Source organism: Lates calcarifer, linkage group LG7_2, assembly GCF_001640805.2.
Source record: "Lates calcarifer isolate ASB-BC8 linkage group LG7_2, TLL_Latcal_v3, whole genome shotgun sequence".
NCBI lineage: Eukaryota > Metazoa > Chordata > Actinopteri > Centropomidae > Lates > Lates calcarifer.
Genome location: NC_066854.1, coordinates 12,574,480 through 12,597,760, shown reverse-complemented (window position 1 = coordinate 12,597,760; position 23,281 = coordinate 12,574,480). Strand labels below are relative to the sequence as shown.

General features: G+C 40.3%; 1 protein-coding gene across 4 annotated transcripts in view; it reads left to right on the top strand.

The window, feature by feature from the left end:
• The first annotated feature begins 7,117 nt into the window (after nucleotides 1-7,117).
• LOC108902539 (diacylglycerol kinase zeta) overlaps nucleotides 7,118-23,281 on the top strand; it is a 78,087-nt gene continuing 61,923 nt past the window's right edge. For 3 of the 4 annotated variants that reach the window (XM_018704452.2, XM_018704451.2, XM_018704449.2), the window contains exons 1-4: nucleotides 7,118-7,304; nucleotides 18,571-19,827; nucleotides 21,815-21,923; nucleotides 22,562-22,657. In XM_018704452.2, the coding sequence (XP_018559968.1) occupies nucleotides 19,259-19,827; nucleotides 21,815-21,923; nucleotides 22,562-22,657 (774 nt within the window). In that variant the 5' untranslated portion in view covers nucleotides 7,118-7,304; nucleotides 18,571-19,258. The remainder of the gene's footprint in view (nucleotides 7,305-18,570; nucleotides 19,828-21,814; nucleotides 21,924-22,561; nucleotides 22,658-23,281) is intronic. The other variant, XM_018704453.2, reaches the window with a different exon arrangement.

Sequence of the window (23,281 nt, the reverse complement as noted above, 5' to 3'; positions counted from 1 at the left end):
TCGAGTGGCATTTTATTTGTCATGGAAATACAGAGTGGGCGACGGATGAGAGGGAACAGTGATAACAGAGAAAAGAGGAGCAGGTGTGTGTGTGTGTGTGTGTGTGTGTGTGTGTGGATATAGCATAACAGTACTAAGATGTGCTCTGTCTGTCAAGGGGACTGAAACCATAATCACATTGCTCCATAACAACAAGAAGAGCTTTCCTTTCATTCTGCTCTGCTTTTATTCCTGCTCCTGCACACAGTATAGAGATATTTAATTGCTAAATAAAAACAAATATTTTTATATAACAGTCAGGGCAGGGTACAGTTAAGCAGTCTATTTTTAGTAGTTCCTGTAGGAATTTGTGATTCTGCCATAGAGAGAATGCAAATTCACACATCCTTCGCATTTTTTGCTGAAACCTTGTTCTTGTAAATATCTGTAAAAATGCTACCACACAACAAGCACCAACTCAGAAGCTGACCACCTCTAACATTAACTTAGTCATCTCTGACTCAACACCTGAAACCAACCATGGAATTTATGTAATTTGCTTTGGAAAGTACACAGTCTAGGATTACACACCTACCTGAGAGGTCAAATTCAGGACAAAAATGTCCCTGGTAAAGTTCAATAACCTAGCTGTCTGTGTGCACAAACTGTCTCAGTGTAAGAACCTTTGATGAACTGGCAGGAATAAATACTGCCAGAATTAATCTGTTAATCTGCTTTTTCCCATTCCAGTGTCAGTGTTCAGTGTCAGTATGCAATATTCCAGCAAGTATCCTAGCCAGTTTAAGACTCGTCTTCCCATGAAAAACGATAGCATCATTGGTTTTATCAGAATGCCACAGAGGAGGGAAGTTGGACAGACAGACGATTCAACAAACCTTGTGACTTGAAACCTCAAGACCGTTTGTTTGGTGGTTTCTTTTAATGATAGTTCCCTAATCATAACCAAGTGTTTATCACCATAACAATGACAACAAAGGTTCTCAAACCCTAACAAAGTCATTTTTGCTCAAACCATGCTCTTAGCCCAACCCAAGCCAAGTTTATTTGTACTTAAACCTAAACCAAAACTTGGAGAAATCAGACAACACTTTTTAATTTAGGGGCTTGTGCAGTTTACTTATCTCACAGACATCCTCTTGACAATTGCCAGAAATTATCTTTCTGGTTGTCTGGTGTTAGATCATGGACCTTACAGTCAGATTATGAAGCATGTAAATGGACAGCTGTAATCATGGCCCAGAACTTAATTCACTCATGCTCCTTGATTGGACCACGCTTTGTTATTCATTTGATTAGGTGTCTCGATGGGAATAAAATTTTGTGGTGCAATGTAACTAACAACATTTACTCAAGTACTTTGGTTAGTAAGAATTTGAGTACTTCACTTAAGTATTCCATTATTCTCTATACTTGTACTCACTTTGAGGGTTAAGATTTTCCATGCAAAACATATGATCAGCACAGTTAAAGACTTAAATATTCACCAGCACATTAAGTACTTAAACATAGCACCACCTCCATCAGCTGCAAGATTAACATGTTTCTTACACATTGATACATCACTATTAACAATACAATACTTACAAGGTCTAAACCAACTGTGCTGGTTTAGACCTCTGTTGTTCCATACTTGATGATGGTGAATTTGCTTCTGAAGTCCTGGACTTGCTATATTCCCCTGCTACTTATCATCATTATTATGATTATACTCAATTATATATCCTGTTACTGGATATTAAATCTTATAGTTGTGGACTGTACTTGTCTGTTTATCAGACAGCACCCTCATGTGGTCATCAACAGTAGTACATTAAGAAGGGCTTAGTGTTGTGTGAGTGAGTGTGTGTTGTTGATGCTGTGACTAAAGAGGCCCATATGATTTTTTTTCCCATTTAAAAATAATTAGAATTTAATGAATACGTATTATTCAGCTCACATTGGATCACAATATTAATTCTAATTTGACCACTTTTGCATGTGATCCTAAATTTGAAACGTATCTGATTAAACAGTCACATCAGAGCAACTTTTATTTAATTCATTGTATGAATTTTTAAAGAGCACGTCTGATGATATTCATTTTCAGTACTTTGTGTCTATTCAAAGCCTGATATATTATATTCTTCTATTCCATAGAGCTCCATTGTGTTCCAGAAACTATTGAAAACACATCACTGAGTCACACTATTGCACTGGGTGACATGTTCCTTCATCACCATGAGCACACACACAGTAGCTTGCGTCAACTTAGTCCCACACAAACCGTCCCGCTGCCCCAAATACTCACCAGAGCACCAAATGTGATTAATCTGCCGGTGACAATAGCCTCCAACAAAGCCAACTGAGTAATGTCTGTAAGACTACACTGAGCAGCTGTTTCAGGAAATTCATGTTGTAGGAGTCTACATATTTATGAGGTGTTTTTAAAGATGCTCAGTAGAAACCAGTGAGCTTGGAAGCTGATAACCACAGAAAGTCAGAAACTAGAGAGATGGAAAAACACATGTATGTCCTTAATGTGCTAATGCTTTTGCTTGAGTGAAGGTGGAGGACAGCTGTATGTCATTTATTTGTCACAGTGATATGTATTGTGGGTTACCCTGTTGAGCAAAGTCTGCAGAATTATGGTTCCAGCCATCAAAATGTCAGCCAGACAGCCCAAAACGTGATTTGATTACACTGAGGAACAGCTCTGAACCCTCTGAGACCTAACAAGAATGTGAATGTGCACAGCACTTTTCTTTTAATTTCACATGCTGGTGTCTGTGAAACACTGTCAATCCAAACATCACGTCAGAGGACAGATGAAGCTAACATTTGCAGATGTAGCTGACGTGTAGACTTTACCTTTTCGTCTAACTATGTCAGATACACTCAAAGATCTCTAATTATATTTTTTCTTTTTGAGGTCTGATGTTCTGCAGTGTTCTGCATGAACATGTAACTGCATTGTCCAGTAGTCAGAGGTCATAAAACTATGTTAAAGAAAGGAAATAACAGTTAATGTACATGTTTTCTGGATGAGATAGATTCTTATTCATGTGATAAACTCACTGTGTATGATGACCAACTGAAGTCAAAGTCATCTCCATTCATTTCATCTCCTTATTGCTGTCCTCACTTGCTTGGCTGAGGACAGGAGTGTGGACTTATTCAGCCACAATCAGTCAGACGTGAACAGCAGTTAAGTCAGAGAGATTTTCAGTCAGGCATGGGACAGGGCAGCTAAGAGCTAAGGCCCTGATTGTTGTCATTATCTACTTCCTGGTTTTAGCCGGGCGGGTAGTAGAAGATCAGAGTGTGTTTATGGAAGTGTGTGTGTAAGCAGTGTGCAACTCAGCTGTGTGTGCGTGTGTGACAGCGTCTGCCCCACATGGAGGGTGTTTAAACTCAGCAAGAAACTGAAGAAGAAGAGGAGGAAGAGGAGAAGGAGGGAAACAATCTGAATTCACAAGGAAGGGACCAGAAGGAGAGGAGAAGGTGGAGAAAGACAGAGTGAAATCTGAGAACAAAGCAGAACAAGCAAAGAAGAAAGAGAAGACAGACTGACAGTCACATGAACACTGGACTACTACTGCACTGATACTGATACTGCTGCTGCTGACAGCACGAGTACTGAGTGGAGACGTGGAGGGGAATGCTGGGAGGGATTATCTCTCCCTCAGGACTCAACACTAATCCCTCTCTCTACACACACACACACACACACACACAGTCACACACCTTGTGTGTCTTGTAAAAGACCTTTGGCATGTGGATTATTGACTTTGCAGCCTCTGCAGGGTAGCCATGTTTGAAGTCCTAGAGCAGTCTAGTGTAGTAACAATTCATTGTAGTTATATTACTGCATGTAATACTTCTACTACATTTGAGTTCTAGTACTACTTTGTTTAAACATAATTGTTCATTTATTATATGTGGTGGACAGTAACTTCTACACCTTCATTACTTTAACCTTAAAGTTTGTGCTGTTGTTACTCCTGGAGCAGAATACATTTATTTTAGTGGTCTCATTCTACTTTAAATATAGTATCTATGGTTGTAAAGTGCGGTCCTATTGCTATAGCCACTGTGTGACTCTGACCAGCTGAGCTCAGAGAACCTTGACCTGTATCTGACCAAAGTATCTGAGACAGTTGGCGAGTTTGATACATTTTAAAGAAGATTCCATTTGTAGCCTGTTGGTTTTGTAGAAAATCTTTGGGACCACAGGGCAGGAGGATTGCAACTGCTACTCCACATGGCATTCCTTTAAACACTTGGGGAATATTTGGAATACTTAAAAGAACATTTGGAGTCCTCCTCCGGGATTGCTTGGACTACACAGGAGTATTCAGAACTTCAGCCACATTAGGACTCTCCTTCCTAAGAATATTGCGAATTTTGGAAGAACCAAGCCAGAATTCCGGGAGCTGTGGCTTATCCTGCCAAAATGTGACAGGGCATGAGACCACTGGAACTGAACATACTGTCTGTCATGGATCTGGACTTGGGAGTAGATGCTGATCTGGGACATGGGGCTGAACTGGAGACCTGCGGTGGCACAACTGAAGAAAAAAGTTTAGAGACAGAAAGACATGGGGAAGGAGATGGGTTACTAAGCCTAAAAGGAGACGATGGAGATTTCAGCTCTGCATCCTCCTCCTCTAATTCCTCTCTGCCCTCTTCCTCCACCCTCCCTCCATCCTCCACTTCGCCACCCCCAGTCTGTGTGGAGGAGGAGAAGGAGATGCTGACCGGCTGCTCCAAGTCTTTCACCGGACTCAAGCTTTTCTCCAGGAGGTAAGATGGAATGAGTGAAAACAAGATCCAAAGTATAATGGTTTAAAAAGATTGGTCCTGCACCAGTGCAGTACTTATTATTGACCAGCAGGTGGAGCCGTTGGCTGAAACTCAGCCTTCTGCCCTGATATGAACAGATGTAAATGCAAGTCATACTGAGACAGCCCACACCTGTAGTAACACACACACACACACACACACACACACACACCTTTGTGTCATTGACATGATACATTCCCTAGCCCCTTGTCTTAACCACACTCATCATAACTGAATGCCTACCCCTAACCTTTACTCTAACTTGTAACCTCAACCCAAAGCATCTCACACATGCTGCCACGCTCATTTCTAGTGAATTTACATCCACAGACATGAGATAACAAAGCCAAGAGGCCACCTATCCTATCACACGTTTGGAAAAGAATCTGGGTTTTTCCTGCAGTGCTATTTCTTGCTGTGCCGGTGAGTCAGGCCAGGACACGGATTATATTTGTGTGTGTGTGTCTGTGTGTGTGAATAACCTTGCCAGTGGGTCGCTGGTCATCATGTGAACAGGGGACATGATTCCCACGGCAACAGGGGCCACAGTTGTCATGCCAACAGAGACAACGATGACAGTTGTGCCTCCAGCTTGGCTAGACACTCCAGTAAACAATTGTCAGCGGTCATGGGTGGAGAGAAATAGATCATGGTGCAGCACTAGTGGCTAATTTGGTTTGTCGGGTGCCTGTTTGTAAGGCAGAGGGTGTTGTGTAGCGTTTGCATGATACATTGGTGACACTCTTTGACTTTGTGTGTCAGAGGAGGCCCACTCATCACTGATTAAATAAAACTCAAAGCCTGCATTTATGGTCTACATAATCAAGAAGATACATTTGTGAAATAATGTGGGAAAATGATGCACTTGCTTGTTATTCTCTCAGGATTATTATTATTTTTTTTTTTTTTGAATATTGTGACCACTATAATATTTACCAGTTCTTCCTGATACGGTTGAAGAAATCAAGACTATAAGGAATGAGAGAGAATCAATTTTACATTTTTAAATTAGGGGATAAATAAACATATGGATTTTTAATGGTTGTTTATGTTTTTTATTTCTTATTGAGAAATAAATACAAAAATAATACTTTTTAAAGTTCTGCGTACAAGATGCTGTCCTGGGAACCTAAATTGAAGTGTGGGGAAAATACATGTTAGCTGCCTTGCTGTGTAATTTAAGGGTAACACAGGGTGATAAGCCATGCATTATGTTACAGCCCATATATCTTATTATTACTGTGCAATGTAAAATCAAACTGTAGTTTCACTCACTAAAAAACATTATTATGATGTGAAGATGAAGATGTAGGTGTGCTCAGTTTACAGGTGTGTAGACAGCTACACCCATACTCCAGGAATTTATTTGTTAAATGTATGTCTTCTACTTCTTTGTACAATCTGAAATAAGGGAGAAATATTTCATCCTTTTCAAAATGTGCTCCAAGCAGGCATGTGCAGCAGCTTCTAAAAGGTACGCTGGCGTAGAAAACAAACATACCTTTCTCCCTTTCCTAAGGGCTCAGCTATATAGACCTTCTATTGTAATCCAAGCAGTCATGATGTGACACATGGATGTGGGTCAAACATGGCTAATCTGTAATGTTTAATGAGAAACTTTAAGAAAAGAAATATGTTGGCTGTAATATAATGTATTGTTTTTCACCCATATTATGATAAGTAAGTTCACAATTACAATAATGATTATAACACATTTTCCCCCAAACTTCAAATGCTAAATTTACCAGTCACAGTTACCTAGTGCTGATCAATTTTAGCTTTCACTTCTTTTTTATTCAACCAAATGTCCCCCAGTATGAACACAGTATAAACACACTGATCCAGGATAAATGGAGTTTGTGGTGGTTCAGTGTTTATGCTCATGAAAAAATATGACAATAAAAAGTTTTGGAGATTAACAAAATTGGCAAAATGAATTGCATAATAATGACTATCTGTAATAAACACATGTAGTTTCTGTAATTCACTCTTAAATTACTCACAAACAGTATGCAGTAAAGGAAATGCAACTGAACTCATTGTGTAATGTCACAATCACACTTTCCCAGGCCTGTTCTGTTTCCACCTCACAGTGCGTTTGAGGTTTGAGTTTCAGTGTGTGTCTGTGTCTGTGTGTGTGTGTGTGTGTGTATGTGGGCATGCACGTGTTTGTGTGTGAATATTTATCAGACAGTTTTGCACTCAGTTTGTCAAGGAAGTACACCAAGTTATTTTAGTCCTCTCTGAGGCTTGCTCTCTCTCTCTCTCTCTCTCTCTTTCTCTTTGAGCCACACCCACTTTCTCTCTCTCTTCCTCCCACTACACTGGCAATGCCTCTCACCCCTCCCTCTGTGTCTCTCTTTCTCCTTCTCTGTTCCCCATTAGCCGCCACTATACACCAGGATTTAGTGTGAGCTCGGCAGATAGATAGATGAGAAAGAGGAGTGGAAGCATGGATGGATAGTTTCCCCCTCCTTTTTCAGGTTGGCTCCTAATTTATTCTTTATTTTGTTAGAATATTCATCAGGATAAAGTATGTTACATAGACTTTATATAACTGTCAAAAAAAAATGCTAAATATAGCAAGGATTAATTTCACACAGTGGTAGAAGTGACTTGCAGTTTTGGTTGTTGCGTTGGGTTATGAAAAGTAAAACAGTTTAGTTTACAACCCAGCAACTAAGTTAGTGTGGCATTGTTAGTGGGCTGATGCAGTGCTGTGTTCTTCCTAGTTTTCAGTCAACTCAGACATAAAGGAGGGCATAACCAGCTGATATAAGGGAACTTAAGGGAAAAGTTTAGGTTCTATTCCCGGTAGCTGACTCCGTTATAGGAGGAGTTCTAGCATCGGAAGATTCTTAATGTAATGTCTCAAACAAACTTGTCACTCGTCCTTTATCAAGAAATGTCAATCAAAAGACATCAGTGTTTCCCAATATGAAACAGTAACTATTGTTTTTAAGTGTCTTAGCATGTTAGCAGGGAGAGTCCAATAGATCGCCTGGGCATTCTAATTCTATCATGGCCAAACAAGCATTTAGAATTAGACTTTATTGCCAAGTAAGTTTGCACATACGAGGAATTTGTCTTGGTATATTGGTGCTAAAACAAACTGAGATAGTAAATGAAGACTGATAGAAAAGTAGAAGTAAGAGTAAGGAGAAAAGAGCAAAAAGCAAATACTGTATGTACAAGGAACATAAATATACTTATAATATAAATGTAAAGTGTAGAGTGCAAATGTGTGACAGTGGCAGTGATTGTCCAGATAGATGTGTGTCTAATGTTGTAATGGGTGGGGGGCAGGATTAGAGTGTGAGACAGTTTAGCTGAGATACTGCAGTCTTTTTTTAATAATCCGAAGTCCTCTTGGGCATATGGATGGGTACCGTGCTAACTAATAAGATACAACATATAAAGTGAGTTTAATTAATATAGAGAGCCAAAGTGAGGCCAGGACTTACAGGTCTTGTTCCAACATCCAAATCCAAAAAAAATCATTTGCAACAATAATTAAAAATACACCAGCAGAGCTATTCTCAGCATATCTTGTGTGGCTTGCTTTATATGTCCAGATAAGAATGTAGCTTTTTAGAAATTGTCTAATGTTGTATTTTATACAATATTTCTATCTTTAAGAGCCTTTTATGAACACCATTTCCCACAAGCCCCAGCCCCTCGGGGGTTAAACATCACAACACATCAAAAGAAGTGAATCCACGCACAGGTCAAGGGGTTGTGGCCAGCTGATATGTGTGTAATAACAGCAGGACAGAGTAGACTGAATGCTTGTAAACGTTTTTAGACAGCAGAGATTACCGCTGTTCTTAAAGCATGATCTCCAGAAGCAGCAGGCAGCTGGTAAACCCACTGTACACAACCTGTCCAGCACCAGACTGCAGACACACACACAAGTGAAAGTGGTGGTGGACATTCAGCAGCTAAAGAGCCAGAGGTTTTATTTTTTTTTTAGTGGAGACTGGAAAGGAGGATGGTGGTGTAAACCTTTCTACACTTTGGATAGGGCCCAAGACAAGCAAATATGGAGCGAGTGAGTAAATGACTGATTAATTATAGACGTGGAATTAAAAGGAAAACAGTCAGTATGTATGAGAATGGTAGTAGTAGGTTAAGTATTTTCTCTTGTTGTGCCTCTAGTGTGCACTTCATAGTCTCATATTCATGTTCATAAAAATCACTTGTTGTCATACATCCTGTTACTGCCTGTGTTGTTTAAAAAGCTTTAAACAGGGGGTGCTGGGGGTCAGGCTGAGCGAGATTACCCAAGCGACTGTAAGTGTGTTTGTTATTAGGCGGACATAAAAGCAGATGTTTCGACTAAAAACATGTCGCCATGGACTGATAACAGAGAGGGAGCGGTAATGAGAGCGTGAGAGATGGCTACTGTTTAGAGTGAAAACATATCTGCATGTGAAGAGAGAGAGAAAGAGAGAGAGAGGTGGGCCTGGTAGACACATACCCTGATTGTCTCCCAGCTTGTTAATGAGACTGAATTTTGCTTGTACAGGGTGAAGGTTCTCTACAGCCTAACCCAACATGTTCCCAAGGCCTTCCCTCCCTCTGCTGCTCCTCTACAAATCACATTTATATACTACACAGTTTTTGCCATTTGGAGGAAACACAATTGCTGGTTATGTTCTCTGGCAGTACTGTTTTTTCCAGCCCAGGAGGTGTTTTGTGGTCACATGAGGGTGGTTGGCATAGATGGTGCGCGCACAAAGAACAGGTGTTTGAAACTTGGAGGGTGCACGTCTGTCTCCAAACATTTCTTTTAATGTTAGGAAGAGATTATAGTGTTGGAGAGAAGTATTTATTGTATAAGATAAACATGTCCTCCCTCATGGCTTCAAGTCACTTCATTTTTTCAGTATTTAACCAAATGGAGCAGAAATATTTCAAACAAAGGAAACACACTGTCAGTGAATGTTAAGCCTTTGTATATATATATCCATAAAAAACTTTCCTAATAATAATAATGATAATATTAATAACAATTTTATTTGTATAGCACTTCACAGATACAAAGCGTTTTAACAAAACGTGAGAAAAAAATAGCTAAATTTAAATTATACAGTAAACAAAGAGAAGAAGAGATAAAATAATAGTAAAGACAATATTATATTACCCAGTGACATTCTATTGATAAAATGCTCTTTAACTTAAATGCTAACAATAATAATGGGAGTTCATTAATCCACTCAGTGAGAATACACATTAGTAATAAGTAAAGTTAATGAAAGCCAACCCTCTGTCCCTGTCCTCTTATTACCATTTTTACACCACGTTTATGGGAATAAGAGCTTGTTTTGTTTTTGCATGGTGCACGTTACCTGCTTAGTGTTTCATCCTGTTAAGTGGATGAACTTTGTTGAGGCTTTTATGTCAAGTGTGAGGAGTAAAATGTGTTCTCTGTATAAGAGATTGAATTTCATGCCAAACGAGCGAGTCCAGGGTGGAGCCATGTGAGCAGAGACAGTCCCCTGGGTCTGGTCAGTGCTGCGGGTGGTTGTATAAGGAGAAGTGTGTACCATGCTACACCCTGAAACTACAGATAAAAGAGCAGAGGTACCAAGTAAAGTCAGATGTTTCTGGATGTCCAGGACCTGATGAGGTTTGAGTGTATGTCAGAGGCACTCTTCCATATATTACCAGAAATGATGTCTGATGTATTATTATGGACAGCAGAGCCTGTTCATTCCCATTCTGATTGTTGCTCACCCAGCCAGAGTTGAGACCGTTTTCTCTCTTCCTGAATTCCTTCCTCATTGTATGCCCCACCACACATGCCCATAAAATTAACTCTAAAATGACACCTCACACATTAAAGGAGCCTTTCTAGGCTCTTGCAAATAATACACCTTCATGATTTAAAGATGATGAGTATTGAGCTTGTGTGGCATGTTAAGTGTCCTGTCAACTGCCAGCGAGGCAAATTAGCAGCAATGACTCGCTGTGTGACCCAGCTGTGTTAATACATCTCTGTGGACACACAGAGGCTGCTGAATGGTATTCTGGGAAGTAAAAAGTAGCAGGTTGAGGCATGCATCACGTCAGTGAAAAGTGGATTGCAGCATGAGAGAGATTCTCTACAGACAGTATGGAACAAATCATATCTACATCCCTCCACACAATAAAGCTTGCAGCTCTCACTGCATTGCTTTACATAGCTAGAAAGCTTGATCTCACCCCAGTAGAGGGAAACCACATTACTGTAGAACAGTCTTTGTGTTTGTGTATTTGCATAGTACGCTACTATTTTTCATGTAAATATTTAATCCACCCGCGTAGAGCTCTGGATAGTTTCACACACTGTCACACACTGACAAAACCTCTTTATCCTTTAGTCCAAAAACAATCCCACATTCCCTTTTAGGCAGCGACACAGACTTGTAGACACTGATCAAATACATTGGCTTCCAGGATTTATGGCAAATATGCTGTCAGTGCCTTACTGAGTATCACCAGATATTATTATTTATTTCATATTCATTTAGTAAGTCCTCTCCTGTTTGTTTCTCGTCTCCCATGAACAGTCAACATTTCTTAAAGCATGACCCTGACTGACTTTAATCATGTGTTTATTATCATAACCATGACATTTAGATGTTCCTCAGCCAATGTTAACATAGCATAGTGATATCATATACTTTTTGGAAGATGACAATTATAATTTAGAGAGGTGTTGATTCAACTTAATGGTCATTTTTGGAGGCTGCTGTTTGTGGTGCTGTTTAGTTGTATTGCATTACATGGACAGGTGTTTCTATTATTTTGTCCACTCCATTTACATCATTGAATATACAACACAATACGCCATACAGTTCAACAACACCACAAGTAGCACCCTCCATAATGATCTTACAGCCGAATCAGCACCTCTCTCAAACAGTTGCAATATAAACAGAACATTATAACCATCACAAAGGTGGGATTTATTGCAGGACTGCTGTGTTAGGCTGCCTAGTTTTAGCTAGGTGTGCCTCATAAACTGCCAGCTGAGTGCGATTATTCAAAATTATTCAAAAATAATGTGAGCACAGGCCTGCTCTCTCTCAAGAGAAATTGTCAATATTGCACATATTTCCTAATATAGACACATGGAATGCTATGAAATATGCTTTGCACAGTCATACTCTCCAGGGGACAAACCCTTTTGATTCAACATCCTGTTGTTTTTCCTGTTCAGTCCTCTTTAGGACATGTTACACTATTCCTGAGAATAGGACAATCACCAGTGTGTTGTCTGTCTGGTGTAACATTGACTTTTTGTGAGGTGTAATGGACATTGCATCTTCTAAAGGCTGGTAGCAGTGCTTTAGAATGTTTCTCTTGTTAATAGCACTCTATATTGAAGTATAAATTCATAAGGAAAGTGCAGTTAATCAGTAAGTGAGGAATATCACCATCTGCCCATACATTTCAAGACTCATTACATCACAATAGGCGGATGTATTCCATCCAATCCATTACTCATGGCTACATGTTTAACGATGTATTCAGCTCATCCGCGTCAAATTGTAAGCTTGACGGGTAGAAACAGACTCATTTGGTTTACCAGCAGCTTACTTCCACGTGTCATGCATCTCATTAACTGGACCAATGATAAAAAGCCACAGCGAGGTGTAAACGGCTAAAGCGATCACTGTTGGCAGCTTCGTCTGCACCCTCTGATAGAACCCACAGGAGCATCTCAGGAAATTGCGTCTCTATGGTGGCGTGCCGGACCTCTGTTGCCATGGTTATGATAATAACCGAGTAAGAGTAAGAACTGAGTGTACTGACAGTGGTGTACTGGACCTTTGTCATCATGGCCAACGTTGACTTTGGTTTCAGACAGGAAGTCCTGCGTTCTGTCGACTCATCCATTCACCCCAACCTCGTACTAATGCGCTCTATAAACTATGTCACCTAACTTTTTAGTTGCTCCTGTCGTTATTACTATGGCTGCTAGAGGCTGCATAACAACGACATGGCAGTTGCTGTAGCTATGGGTCGTAGTAAGCTGCTGTTTCTTATTGGGCACCTCTACATGGAGAAGATTTTAGAGGAACTCACACACATTACAACAGAGAAGTTGGGGTTTTATGAATACACTTACTACCTAGTACACTGCTTACCAGTTTCATGTCTAACTGGGGCATTATAACTTCGTTAACCTCATGCCACCAATTTTCAATTTTGCCGCACAGCAGGTGCACAGTTGTGTCGAAATGTATCACCTGAGCCCTGCCGATGTCAGCAAGAACAATGCTGCCATGTACCACATCCCTCTGTTCTCAGGGGGTTAGGACTTCCTGTTCAACCCCATCAAGTTTGAACTCCCGAAGACCCGAGTTCAGACTGGTGCATGTTGTGTGTTGAAAAGGCCTCTGCCGTTTTCCAGGAAGTGACAGTTTTCCAGAGGTCCAGAGTGTCAAATGAGTACACCAGTGGACTCCTGAGAAACACAGCACACCTCTGTTTAGCTTCAGTCTTGCTTCATCCCTGTATGTTTTGTTTCTAGCATCATTTCAGCCACTGCTCTGTCTTTAAAAGGAGTCCCACTCTCGTCAATAGAAAGACTATTTATGGAAATAAGACACAGGAAGACGTTTGCCTGCCTTTATATGCAGATTGAAATATGTGTTTTTTCCTGTTGCGATTCAGCCAAACAAAGCGCGTTAGCTGTGTTGACATGCAAATACACACTCAGGTAATGTTTACTCTTATCTCATGTTTCCCTCACTCTTCCCCGTTATGGTAGGGGATTATCACTGTAGAAGGCAGCTCTTACATAACAACAACACACACGCACAGCGGGGAACAACACCACAGGCTCATATTAGAGTTTGTTTAGAGGCAAAGAGGAGAGGTCTTAAGCTGCGAGGAAAGCTATTTTCACTCACTCACTCTGTAAACAAGGATATGTTAAAAAATGATAACAAAACATATCAGATTTTTGAGACTGATTTTTAACAGTTAATGGAAATCTGAGGAACTGTGACCCGGACATTTAACACCATTAGAAGTTATTTGTCAGTGCACTCTGCTGTACCACCATAAACATGTCTTTGACATTTCTGCAGTGACATTTCTTCTTACTTATCAGATGACACATGATGCGATGTGACTACAAAAAGCTAAGCTGGCCTGTACATCCGCTCTGGTCGGGTCTTAAACAAATAGAGCATAATAGTCACAGCCTGCCTTATCATGTATTTCTGTATGTTCAGTATTTATGCATGCACTGTGTGTATGTACATACAGCATATATTATCCTATTTATCCTCTTCATGCATCTTGAGTTGGATAGTCAGAGGAAAATATTTGCATTCAAGACACATATGTTATGTGCACTCATCCAAATGTAACTACGTCAGTAAGTGGTCTGTGGAAAAAGTCACTTACTTCCTGCCACAAGTGGCAGCGGCACGTATGCTCATTCAGAAGGCATAACGTGCTGTGGTATCTTTATCTTAAGTCGGTGTCCCCGGTGTTGGTCTGACTTGTAGTTCACCTGTGTTTGTGTCATTTAGTCACTTTATTCCCTGCAGCAAATACAGGTGTAACAGTACAAGTGATTCCATGAGGTGACATTTACTTCTCATTTACTCTCTCTGAGGCATTTACTCTCTCTGCTCCGAGCACATGTCTAAAAGTGAATAGAAAATCAAAGAGCAATGTGACCACAGTTTCAGATGTGAGCTGGCCTTATATCCTCCATGCAACTGAGAACACATAATACTAACTTTACTTTTTCTAAAGCAGCATACCACCTCATAGCATGGCTGTCGATAGCTTCACTGTGTGGCTTTATGAAAGCCAGTCATTATGTTAATGACCCCTAGCCTTTCTGACAGGAGACGGAATGCTTCTCTGTTTAACGTTAGCGGGGTGGTGGGGGATTAAGTGAGCGGCGGAGGTTTCAGTGCGCTGTCGACTCGCTGTGATGGGACTTCCTGTTTGACTGTATGGTGGTTTCAGTTGAAGAGTTCTAAGCTGCACTTGCTCTTATCCTACGCTGTTCTCATCTGAAGCCTTGCGTTAACATGCTATTCTCTTCTACACTTGTACGCTCATTTATATCTCTGATCACACCGCATATGTTTTCCATCCCACTCTGTTATAGTCAACTGTTGCTCTGAGGTGGGTTGTTTGTGGTGGTGTGGTCTGCAGCTGTCTGCTCTGTGGCCCTGACTCAGTCACTCTGTTTCTTGTAAATTCAATGGTAGAACCAGAGGCAAATACCTTCATTTTCCACCTCAGTCAGTATAGCCACAGAGCTCTTTTTTTGTTTAATAGTTGTCAAAAAGTGGCATTGAATTTTCTCTAAAGCCTGTTGTCTCATGTTTATTGTAAAGTGCTAAACTGCATCTGCAACAGGAAACAGTTATTTGATGTCTTGCTGACAGGTAGTAAAGGACATGGTTAAAAGACCATAGATTTCACAGTTACTGCTTGTGATTAGTGCAGTTTCAGGTCTGTTGACTTGATGTGTCATATGCAGAAACTACCCATAGTCTGACAGGATGGATCATCCTGACCAGAGATACGCTCAGTTTCAAGTTTATTACGTCCACTTTATATTTGTCAGTATTATTATGAACATCTTTCTATCAATGCAGATCAATGGATGGAAGCAAGACTGATGCAACACTGCTCTATAGTTAGATCTGTGGCCTTGGTCTGATGTGAAGCTAAAGAGATCGAATTTGTTTAGCGCACGCTTCTGCCCCTGACAGCATAAAGTGATACTCTCAGACTCAGCAAAATTTGTTTCATCATGTACCTCAGGTCTCAGAACGACAGATTTAGTTGGTCAGAAGATTCCCATTCATTCCAATAAATCCTGTTTTGCCCCAGTAGTCACAGAAACAGAGAGACCTCAGAACTCAGTCAGGAACTAAATGTCACTTCACTGCATTCGTATTTGCATTGCCACTGCTTATCAAGAACCACAAAGATTAGACAGATTGATATGTCTAACACACAGTCATCAATTAGTTTTTGTAAATTACTGTTGTGTGACTGTCATGTAAGTGTAATGTAAGTAAACCCGTGTCTGCAATTAAATGTTGAGCATGTGTGGTTGTTGTGGGGTCGTATCCTGAAGACTTTGTGGAAGTTGTAGCAGCCATGCTCATGTTTTATTAGATAGTAAAGTTTCAGTACTTAATAAGAATGTTTCTGTTTCCTGGGAAAGATGTTGATACAGTGCAGTCAGAAAGTATTCTGATCCTCTACTTATTTCACATTTTGGCATCTTCATGGCAACATTTCTGCTGCGTTGAAGGTTCCCAAGAGCACAATGAGTCCATAATTCTTAAATGGAGGAAGTTTGGAACAACCAGGACTCTGTGTCCACCTAATGAATTGAACTCCTGTATTCAGTGGTTTTAGCTCTAGTTTTTGTCTCCACCAACTCCTGAGAAATATACCTGGCTCTTCAGCTGCTTGAAGCTCCACTTATGTTCACCAGCTAGTCTGTCGGTGTCTGTGCTGGCTGGTGCTGAGCAGGTGCTTTACTGGATGTTTTTCACTGAAAACAGGTTGATCAGAGTGCTGCGATTGAACTAAAACAGACTTTTGTCATAAAACCGAAACTTTGAGTGAAATGAGAAGCTACAGGGTTAATGAGAATTCATCGCAATTTATTGTGAATACAGTTTTTTTACATTCTGTTTGAATGTATGCTGGTACTTTATACAGTTTTTATTCAAAAAGGATTAAAACATAGAAAAGAAACAAAATAACTGATTTTAGTTACTTCTAGTCTTCTGGTTAGTTTTCAACTTCATCCTCTAGTCTCCAACAGCAGATGATTTCTCTCTTTCTTTTTGAGTTGCAATCATTTTGTAACACTAAATGACAACAAAGCCAACACAGACGTAAATGAAACACAATACACATTGTTATTTGTATTTACTTTTTATGTATTTAATTACTTTTTCATAATGAAATGGGAAACATTTGTTAAATGACAATTACTTCACCATTTGTTTTTAATAACTGAATGAATTGCGTTTCATTATGACATGGATTTACTGAAAACAAAGAGGTGTGTTGCATGTCAGTGTTGTCCAGCAGGGGCCAGCATTGCCTGGCGCACAGTAATTCACAAGGAGATGAAAGGTAGCTTTACCTTTTTCTTTTTCTTTATAGGAACATGCATTGTAGATGCCAAAAAATACAAAATAAAAAATAAAAATAATGCCTAAGATTTAGTACTTTGTTGTATCATCAGAACATAAATGACTGTAACATTTACCCACAAACTTTTCTCAAAGTTTTTGAAAGCAAAACAAGGATCAAAATACTCATATAAAGTTCCTCAAACAAGCTGTGTATTAAATGATAGCAGAGCATGCAGATGAATAGTAACAAAACTGATTATGGAACAGAGTGAATCCAGCATATATCCACCTCTATGCATGTCTGGATACCAGGGTCTAGTGAATGTGCTGAAAGAAACCTCTTCCCTTCTCTCTTATCATCCTTATATAATGCCTTGCAGTGCTAACCTATTTTCCCATGACAGAGCTCATTTTGTACTCAAATAACATTATTTTTCAATTATATTTCCCATTGCATAAAATCTTAATTCCAATGGGGATTATGCTGTATTTAGATGTAAAAACAAAAAATAGTCAGCTAAAATAGGCCAGGTTTTCATGCTGTATGAGGATTTCTTTTTTGTATCTCACAGCATTAGTAGCTATGCTAGTCCACTGATATACCCTAAATTTGTTCCTGCTTATAATTCTTTTCTGTGGCAGAAGTAGGCAGCACACAGTGTGTGGCTAAGAATGAAATAGAAGGATGACTGATAAAACTCAACAAATTAATGACTCTCTCTTAGTTGAAAGGTGCTGTTCTAAGTTATTATTGTACAGTTACTAGTAATACATCACATAAGTGAACACCTAACTACTCACTAATAGTCATGGGTGTTTGTACTGTATTGGCACCCAAAGTGTGTGTTTCTACAGTCACCTTTAGCACAATCAATTTCTTGCGATCAATCAGTCATAAGTAATTAAATTCCTCCTCAGAAGAAAAAGCTCCCTTTCACCTCCTCATGAAAACTAATGACAGTACTTTGTATTTGGTATTTGTGACTCTACGTTGCCCCCTGCTGGACAACACTGCAATGCAGAACACCTCTTGACATTTTTCATTGATGTGGTTTGGTTTTAATGTGGCATGGAAAGTTCATGTCACAATGAAAAATGATTCGTTCAGTTATTAAAGACGAAATGATAAATAATTGCTATTTATCAAATGTTTTAACTGACAGTCAGTTCATACATTAAAAGTTTGTGTATTGTATTTCACTTTGTGTTTGATTTGTTGACATTTCAGATCTTCCACGTTACATTTAAGATAGTGCTCCAATTTCTGTGTTCAAAAAAACAGTAATGCTCCACTCATGCAGTCATAGTACACTTACACTTACACTGTAAAAAATACTGAATCAATGGTATTGTGAATGTTGTGGGAACCAGTGAACACCAGTTTTTCTGACTTGAGTGACTTGGAACAAAGCAGCACTGCATCAGTGATCTATTTTTTCTTGGATAGAAATTTTGATTTTATTTTGGGGATTTTTTGAGTTAGGTGTCATTTATTAACCTGGAAGGAAGTACGTATTGTTTGAGTAAGATTTGTGGAAACAGTTCTCTTTATTAATGTCATCATTTGTGGAACAACATAGATTTCATTTACAACACAACTTACTTGCCCCTTCAGCATTTCTAAAGGAAGATTGGAGCAAAGGAAAGGAGTTTGACTAGTAGGTGAACAGCTGCAGCTGGACCATCATCTTTTACTGGCTTTTGATGGAGGGAACCCAGTTGTCATGGATACCATCTCCTGCCAGTGTCGTTAATAAAACATCAAGTGAAATGATAACTGATCATTAACCTTTAACTTCAGAGAGGACAGGACAGGAGGCACTCTTATATTATTTACCCAGACATGTCTTTCCAATGCCGCATAACTTTTAGTACCTTCCACATGCACTAAGACATGATGGATTTCTTCTTCCACCGTCATTTTGGTCGTCGCCAAAAAAGACAGAAGCACCAAGCTGCAGTGCGTCAGCCTGGTCCTGCTGTTCAGGCCAGTAAAGCCAGGAGGCGCTCCAGTGTTGGTCTGCCCTCTGTGGCATTAGTACAGTCCAGGCGCTCCTCTGTTGGCTTACCTCCAGTTTGTACTGATCCAGCGCAGGCGCCCCAGTGCTGGTTTACTGGTGGCCAGTGCACAGAGGCGACAGTCAGTTAAAGAGCTGGGAAGTGAAACAGAATCTGATAGAGAAGATGTATCTGTCCAGAGAGGGAGAAGAACATTTAAACCTCAGCACGCCCGACGTACTTCTGGCACACGTCAACGTCCTCCTGAAGTAAAATCCATTGAACCTCATTTACTTGGATCCTCCATGTTACTTGCAAGTGTGGTCCAGATGGGAGGAAGAGTGAAAGAGAAGCAAGAGGAAGAGGAGAATTTAGATGTCTCCCTGTGCTCCAGTTCTGAGTCAGATGGAGAAGAAGGGAGTGATGAAGAGGTGGAGAACGGAACTGGAGGAATGGAAGATGCCAGCTTCAGGCATCCAGCTCTCACACACTTAACCCAGGCAGTCGTTATTGAAAACATCAAACCCCGCCCATTGCTCCGCCCTCCTCGCTGTCTGAGACGAAACTCCTCCCACCTCCTTCCAGAAGACTCTGTGTTTCAGAGCAGAGCAGCTTATGGACTTTATGGTCAGTATAATCGACGAAGTTCAAGTCAAGTCCACAGGACTTTAAGTAAACCGATCCAGACTTCCACGACCAGCCCCAGTCTGGGTCAGCTGGCTTCAGCAGGTGGGAGTTCTGATTCCGGGGCTGCTGAAACAGATGTGACCTCCTCTGGGTCTGCACTCCATAAAAGCTGTTCTTCACCTCTTGGAGGACACGAGGAAACCATATTCTACGACCCTTATCTGGAGACATGGGAGAACTTCCTGTCGTATGTAACAAATACAGACACACACACACACACACGCAAAAGTTGATCTTGGTCACTTTTGGAGACATTACATAGACTTACCCTAACCTAACCCTAACTCTAACCAGTACTTGCCAAACCCTAACCTTGGCAAGTACTGGATATGAATAATTTTAGTGGCCTGGGGCTGGGATGGAGGCTGATAAAGGCCAAGGATGTTACCTTGGAAGGTGTGGTTAGAGCACGAAGACCATCTTTTGACCTCACTTCCTAAGTCCTGGCAGCCACAGACAATGTCCATCCCTTTCTTTTATTTCATTAGAGAATCTTCAGTTTAACTTTAGAATCCTTATTTTTAGTCAAACTTTGGCATTTTGAGTGTTGTAATTTTTAATAGATAGTTCTTCATTTTCCACTTGTGGACCTTGGATTATTTTTATATAGAGTGTAAAGACATTTTTGCTCAGCCACCACAGTGGTTATCAAATAGAACAATAGACCAGGAATAACCACTGCACTAACCTTTCATGCTGACCCCAAATCTGCTTTTTTTTCCAATTGGGGGCACCCAGTTAGACAATGAACTGCTCTTTATTCTGAAATTTGTCCTCAAAGGTAGCCTATGACAGACACATACTCACGCCATATTTTTATTGTTTTGTATTTGTAGGCAAGATCTCATTCTATGCTTGCAGTCCCAACTTTCAGGATGATAATTGCACACAGTGAAAATTCATGCCGGTCAGTGAAAGATGTGGTCATATTGTCACGGAATTTGCCACGGATATTTATCCCTTTGAGGATGATACTATTTGACAAAGTATCCTGAAAACTAATACCCAGATTTCTGTGAAATTCTGCTGTGACCCTCTGACCTTTCAGCGTTGCCATCAGCCAAAAAAAAAATGTCACCATAGAACACACAGTATGTCCTAATCTAAAGCAGATATGTTTTGAAGCCTCCTTTGGTCATTCTAGCTCCCAGGGTGTTGTAGATGTTAGTGACCTCATGGCTTCATGGCACCCTGGGGTGTTTTAACAACTGACAGGGCGTGTCCTTTTCATTGCTTGTTTTGCCTATAATATTTGATCATGTTAAAAATGAACTACAATCTTCACTATGTCAAAACAGATGACGTGCATTTAAAAAGCTTTTTAAAAGTCACAGTTTTGTTGCTACTAGCATTTGTGAGATCATAACATGTTTGTGGATTGTCAAGGGCAAAGCATTCTGCTCCCATATTCATGTTCACAGCAGACAGAAAAAGTGACAAGTGATACAACAATGTGTCATATTAAATAGATGTGAAAGTATGCTGCCCCTAAAACAGCCAGCACTGCTGGGGTAATGGCTTTTTTTATTTCCTTTGCCACACCAAAATGCCTCATTATGCAAGAAGAAATATCAAATGCTCCACAAGTAAACCAAAATATCTAATATGCAACATAATATAGGTAAAGGTAATATTCACATACATCTTGTACCTTATAGTGAATTTACTGCAAGATGTGAAGAGATGCCTGCTCTCCAACCTTATTTTTGAGATTGCCCTCAAGCCTCTAACTGTTGTGATATGAAACAAATAGTAAACTGTTCTCCACTCCAGCTGCCACCTTGCTAAACTCAAGTCTACTAAAGTCTTTACAGCATTTCTGAAATCCAAAATGAAGGCACATTTAAAAGAATTTGTGAAAGAATGAAGGAAAAGTACTTTTCCATGTCAGGTTTATCAGTCATGCAGATGGACTGGAGCCTGTGATGATGTTAGGAATGCAATATTAGACTGACTTCCTGCAGTGTGTATGCTGTCCTGAGTCAAAGCTGTTTTATCACTCTGTGATTTCTTGTTTATTTCTCACTCACTTCAGTATGAAAGCAGCAAGAGTGCTGAGCATTTCTAAATACTAAGGCTTACATTTCCTCTGCTCATCTGTTTCAGTGTTATAGAGAAAATATTTTCACAATTGTCTGTGTCCAGGACATAAAATTTCTAAAATTTGTTTTCAGGAAAGCGATAGCCAAGTCTGGTCTGCACCATCTGCCCTGTCAACCCAGCACATCATCTCTGAACAGGACCGACCCAGAGGCAAATATCCGCAGTACTGTGGACTGGACTGTAAGTCTGGGTGTCAGTGTGACCTTACAGGGGTCAGAGAAAACACACATAACTCGTCTGTGTTTTACCTTTACCTCATGCCTACAGTGGCAGCTCAGCAGCTCCCTCTCTTGTGTGTTACTAGAGTGTCAGTGTCAGATTCATAAGAAGCTACATGTGTCAGGACTAGGGCTGCAAAGGAAACAGAAACAGGAAGTTAAGCTGGGGAATTTTAGATTCCAAATGGGAATATATGGGAGATTAAGTGGAAATTTTCATATACAAACAAACGTAAACACTTGTTTTGTCACAAGCAGACAGTTGGATGGAAAATATATATATAAAGAAATACAAGTGATGCTGAATACATGAAGAGAAACTGGTTAAATGAACAGATGAACTCTCAATCAGCTGCTAAGTGAAAGTCTAACCCACAGTCTTGTATAAACAGAGAACTGGCACCATAAAGCTAGCCTCTTAAATTGTCAATGAAATGCTGTTCGCTATCTTATATTGAGGAATACACAGTACAGGGTAGAAATTCAACACTGAACATGAGTTAACTCTGACAGACACAGTCTTGTATCAAGGTTTTGTATTTGTTTGTATTTAAGGATGTATTTCATTAAGCAGACACAGGTTTATTTTTCTCTCTGTAGGAGTCGGCTGTGTATGGAGATCATATCTGGTTTGAGACAAACGCGTCTGGAGACTACTGCTATGTGGGAGAACAACACTGTATTGCCAGGGCACTGGTAAGTATGTCACTCTTACTTCTCCTCCCTCTGTTCTCTCTCTCACTTTTTGTGTTCACAGTGGTTGTGTGTTCAGGCACACATTAATGGTGTGAGCTTTGTTCTGTCAGTCCAACAGTGGTGTTGGATTCCCCTTTCCTTTTTATTCCATCGTGATAGATTTTGGTATGTAGCTCCATGTAGGACAGCCACCTCAGCAACCTTTATGACGGTCAGTTTCAGTAGAAGACACATGACGGCCCAGTTGGAGTCGGTCAAATGGCATTTTAAAGACTGAGAGAGCATGAGAAAATATTCTCAGGTCTGGTGGATTAAAAACCAAACCCTTTTAGGCAGAATTCCAAACCCTGTGTCTTGGGAACGCCAGGCCCTGCTCATCACCTGGCTAATAGCATCCCTGCAGTGAAGCATGGTGGCAGCAGCATCATAGTATGGGGGGGGGCTTCTCAGCAGCAAGGACAGGGAGACTGATCCGAATTGAGAGAAGGCCAGAGGACATCTCTTGAGACTGGGGTTACCCTTCAGAATGACAATGACCTGAAGCATCCCACCAGGAAAACACTGGAGTGGCCTCAAGGCAGGTCTCTGTCTGTCCTTGAGTGGCCCAGAACTAAAACCAACAGA